Raw genomic sequence first — 4,195 nt, 5'->3', positions numbered from 1 at the left:
CCTCCGCCCCCGCGAGGCGACCCCGCCCGGCGAGGCCGGTCCTCGGCGCGTCCGCGGACGGAGGCGCTCGCGCCGCTCCGGGAGGCTGAAAGACAAGGGCGGAGGTGGCGGGAGGCCGCCGGGGCGCAGAGCCGCGCCCGGGCGCCCCGCGCGGCGGGGGCCGAGGCCGTTACTTTGTTGCGCGCCGCCGCGCGGGCGGCCGGGCTCCCGGGCCTCGGGGCGGGCCGGGGCTCTGCGCGGCGGGAGCCCGGGAGGCCGCGGCGGGCGAGGGGGCGCCCCGGCCGGGCCCCCGCGGCGGCGCGCGCAACAATGTAACGCCCGGCGGCCCGCCCGCCCCGCCCCCCGCCCGCCCGCCCCGCCGCGCCCGCCCGCACCCACCGGCCGGCTCGCCGCGCGCGGGAGCTGCGCCGCGCCGCTTCCGGTCCGCCGCTTCCGGTCCGCCGCGCCGCGCGCCGCCGCGCTCGGGTTCCGCCCTCCCCGGGCGGCCGCGGCACTTCCGGGCCGGGCGCGGCGGCGGCGCGTCTCCCCGGCGGGCCACGCGCCCGCGCACGCACGCCGCCGCGCTCGGGAGCGCGCGCGCCGCCCGCGCCGCCGCGCCGCCATGAGCCTGGTGCTGAGGAACCTGCAGCGCGTCGTCGCGCTCCGCCGGGCCCCGCTGCGCCGCGGCGTGGAGGCCGCCCGGGCCGCGCTCGGCGTGCGCGCCTTCGACCTGGCGCTCGTGTGCGTGGACGACGCGCGCATGCGGCGCCTCAACCGGCGCTACCGGGGGCGCGACCGCCCCACCGACGTGCTGGCCTTCCCGTTCCACGAGGTACGCGCCCCCCGCGGCCGCCCCCCGCCGCCCCCCGCCGCCCCCCGCCCCGGCCCGCGCCTCCCGGCCCGCAGCCCCCGCGCGCGCCCCCGTCCGCCCGGGCCGCAGGGCGGGCCTCCCGACCACGGCCGTCCCGCGCAGGGCCTGCCCGCCGGCCAGCTCCCGCGGCCCGAGCGCGCCGAGGACCGCAGCCTGGGCGACATCGTCCTGGACGTGGAGCTCGTGCGCCGGCACTGCGGCCCCGGCGAGGACTTCTACGGCGCGCTGACCGTGAGCGCCCCTGCCCGCCCCCGCCCCCCCCGCCCCCCGCCCGGCCCGGCCCGGCCCGGCCGGGGGCCCGCGGGCCGCCTGTCGCCTGCGGGAGGCCTGCGGCGCCGTCGCCCCCAGAGGCCTGCCCTGGCCTCCAGCCGGCCGCCCAGAAGGCCTGTGGCCCCCAGGCCGGGCCCCTCAGACCAGGGCCCCTTCTCAAGCGGAGGGTGAAGCTCCCCGAGAAGCCGGTCGTCTTCGCTTCCATGCAGCTTCGGCGGTCTCTTTCCTAGTTTGAGCCGCTGGGCCCCGATATTCTTTTGGGGGTCGTGGTGCTTCTGTGAGGGAAGCAGAGCGCTCCCGCCAGCCCCGCGAGCAGGCAGCAGGCCTGGCCACCCCTCTGGCGCCGGCCTGGGAAAGCAGCCCCGGCACTGGCGCACTAGTCCCTGCAGGGACTGCTCCGGGGCAGCTGTCCTTCCAGCGGGTGGACGTCTGCTTCCAGCCCCTGTCCCGTCCCACGTTCCCTTCGCCCACCCTCCCGCCGGTCCTCGTCCCCTCCGCCGGGGGCCAGTCCGTGCTGCTTGGAATCTCCTGCCCCGCGTGGGGCCAGGCCACTGTGCCTGTACTTGCACCCTGGTGCCCTTTGTGCCCCCGCCATCTGGTCTCCCAGACCCATGCCCCCTCCATGCCAGGTGGCTCTGGAATCACCCCGCTCTTCCCAACCCACAGTCGTGGGACCCAGGGGCAGGGCCCGTTCTCCAAGCCTGGGCTGGGTGTTCTTGCTTCCTCCTGCTCAACGCTGGGGTGGCTTTAGCGCTTCTCTGCCCACCTTGGCTTGGGCAGAGACTGCTCTCTGGCTGGACCTCTTTGCCCTCCCCACGACTCAGCCTTTGGTAGCCCTACCGTGAGTGGGCGCCCGTGAGACCGTCGCACCCCCACTCTCAAGCCATCCCCGCCTTCTGAGCCCTCAGGAGGGCTCCCCATTCCTCAAGCTGGGTCTACCTTACCCTGCGAGCCCCACACGGTACAGGGTCTCCGGCCCAGTCCAGCTTTCTCGGCTGTCTACACCCCACTCTCTGAGGGGCCGCTTCCTGGTGGTCCCCGAGGTAGCTCCGCGATTGCTCTGCAGGTGACGGCCACCCACGGGCTGTGCCATCTGCTGGGCTTCACACACCGCACGGAGGCTGAGTGGCGAGAGGTAGGCACCCCCTCCCCCGCGAGTGTGTGGGTGCACCAGGGCCACCCCTGCTCCTCACACTCAAATGTAGAAACCAATATTGGGGAAACGGTAAATTAGGTTACCCGACAAGCACCTGCTCCGTGGAGATTTCCGGGGCCCATTCAGGCACAGGGCTGCACGCGCTGTTGCTGTCCAGGCGTGCGCCGTCAGGAGGGGAGCAGAGGCCGCGCTCGGGGCCGCGAGGGTTCTTGACTAAAAACCTTCGCGAGGGAAGTCACCTGGTGCTGATTCTCTGAAGCGCTGTGCAGGTGCCACAGCGCCCTAGGCGTGTGTGAGAATCCTACACCACGTGAGCCGTGGAGGCCGTCTCGCGGGCCCGTGTGTTGGGCTGGGGGCAGCCACGGCTCCAGAGGCTGTCTTGGCGCGTGTGTTGCTCACTGGGACCCCCGGTGATGTGCGCTGAGCAGCCTCAGCTTGTACTTGAAATCAAAAAGCTCTGAAGCTATAAGAACCCCTTATTGAGAAGCGGTACCTGGTGTTAGGCTTCCCCTAGCTCGCCCCCTGCTGGTCATCTGCTCCCCTTCTGCCTCCCAGCTGCTCCCCTTCTGCCTCCCAGCCCCCACACCCACAGGCCAGCAGCCCTCAAGCGGACGCCTTCCCCCAAGAGGGCCGTCTTCACGCACCCCCTTCACATTTCCTCCCGCTGCCCACGCGGGCTGCCCCTTTCCTGCCGCGCCACCACCCTCGGCCCCGGACCTCAGCCCTCCGGCGCCTCTCCCTGACACGGGTGCTGGGCAGCCAGTGTGGGAGGCCGCACGGCACAGCTGCCTTGCCGTGGTCCCGGACACAGCCTTGCAGTGAGGCCCAGCCCGGCTGCTGAGGCAGGCAGAGCCGCCTCCTCGAGGGGGTGCCACCGCGGGGCTCTCCTCTGTCTTGCAGATGCTGCAGAAGGAGATGCAGGTGCTGGAGGAGCTGGGACGGCGCACGGGGGTCAGGCTGCAGCCCCTGAGCAGGGATCTCTTCTGATGGGGCGCTGCGGCCCACAGCAGAGCTGCGGGTGCATCAGCCACAGGCGGGACTGACTCAGTGAGGGGCCTGGGGGGAGCCATCTCCACATGTTCCTTTGTGGCACTGTGGTATTCCCAGGGCACAGCTCTGAAGACTGAAGTGGGGTGTGGGGCTGGGCCCCCTCTGCCTCTGGCTGGCAAAGAGACACCCTCAGCCGGTCTCCAGCCTAGCGAGCGGGCGGGCATGCCACCCCCCAACCTCGGCCGGGCCTGTAGCATTGGCCTCGGTCCTTTAGGAGAAACAGGATGAGGCTGACACTGGGGTTGGCCAGACCCAGGCAACCCATGTTTCAGGATTTCCCACCTGAGACGTTTCCCCATCAGAGCGTTTGTTCGTATGCTGAAGCCAAGGCCTGGCTGTGGGTGCAGCCCTGGGACCATGTCCCCCTCGCTGCCCAGCTTCCATTGTGCCGGCGTGTCCTCGGTCTGCTGAGGCCGCCACCCAGGAGGTCAGAGCCTCCTCGCCTGCTGTCCCCGCACGCAGGCTTCCCGGGCACCCTGGAGGGTGCTGAGCTGATCTGGGTCTCCATTACTTGATGCCCAGGTGCAGCTCGGGTGCAGCCCTCCGGGGGCTCCGAAGATGCCCTGTGGCCGGCTGCCAGAGGACAACCAACAGGTTTCTGCCTTCAATCCAATTAATTCCGCCCAGAAAGAAAAAGATCACGTTACAGATGTTAACTAGAAAAGGGAATCGAGGCTTTAATTCGTGCAGCAAACGGGCGTCACGGTCCCCCCCCCCACCCCCCAAGCCGCCGCCTGCATAAGGGTGGCCCCCAGGAGGCTGAGGTGGGGACGGGGTCTCTGCTCCTCAGCGTGCCTGAGGGAGCAGTAAAGGTGGCTTTTGGGCGCACCAGCAACACGGAGACAACAAGGCAGTTAGTGCGGGGGGGG

General features: G+C 71.2%; 1 protein-coding gene across 5 annotated transcripts; it reads left to right on the top strand.

Annotated features, from left to right (window-relative positions):
- Window positions 1-601: 601 nt before the first annotated feature.
- Window positions 602-4,189, top strand: YBEY (ybeY metalloendoribonuclease). 5 transcript variants are annotated; one of them, XR_008553737.1, is made up of 5 exons: window positions 602-811; window positions 953-1,081; window positions 2,187-2,255; window positions 3,177-3,323; window positions 3,849-4,189. XR_008553737.1 is itself a non-coding variant. In XM_054700233.1 (5 exons), the coding sequence occupies exons 1-4, from the start codon at window positions 602-604 to the stop codon at window positions 3,261-3,263; spliced, it is 495 nt and encodes a 164-aa protein (XP_054556208.1). In that variant the 3' UTR covers window positions 3,264-3,294; window positions 3,849-4,189. The 5 variants fall into 5 exon arrangements, 4 of the variants coding, with proteins under 4 accessions (XP_054556208.1, XP_037380735.1, XP_037380737.1 ...); XM_054700233.1 differs by having other exon boundaries at window positions 3,177-3,294; XM_037524838.2 differs by having other exon boundaries at window positions 3,177-4,189.
- The last annotated feature ends 6 nt before the right edge of the window (window positions 4,190-4,195 follow it).

Source organism: Talpa occidentalis, unplaced genomic scaffold, assembly GCF_014898055.3.
Source record: "Talpa occidentalis isolate TD23 unplaced genomic scaffold, MPIMG_talOcc4v2.1 talOcc4.4, whole genome shotgun sequence".
Lineage (NCBI taxonomy): Eukaryota > Metazoa > Chordata > Mammalia > Eulipotyphla > Talpidae > Talpa > Talpa occidentalis.
The sequence above is the reverse complement of the archived record's forward strand: the minus strand, read 5'-3'. Positions and strand labels throughout refer to the sequence as shown.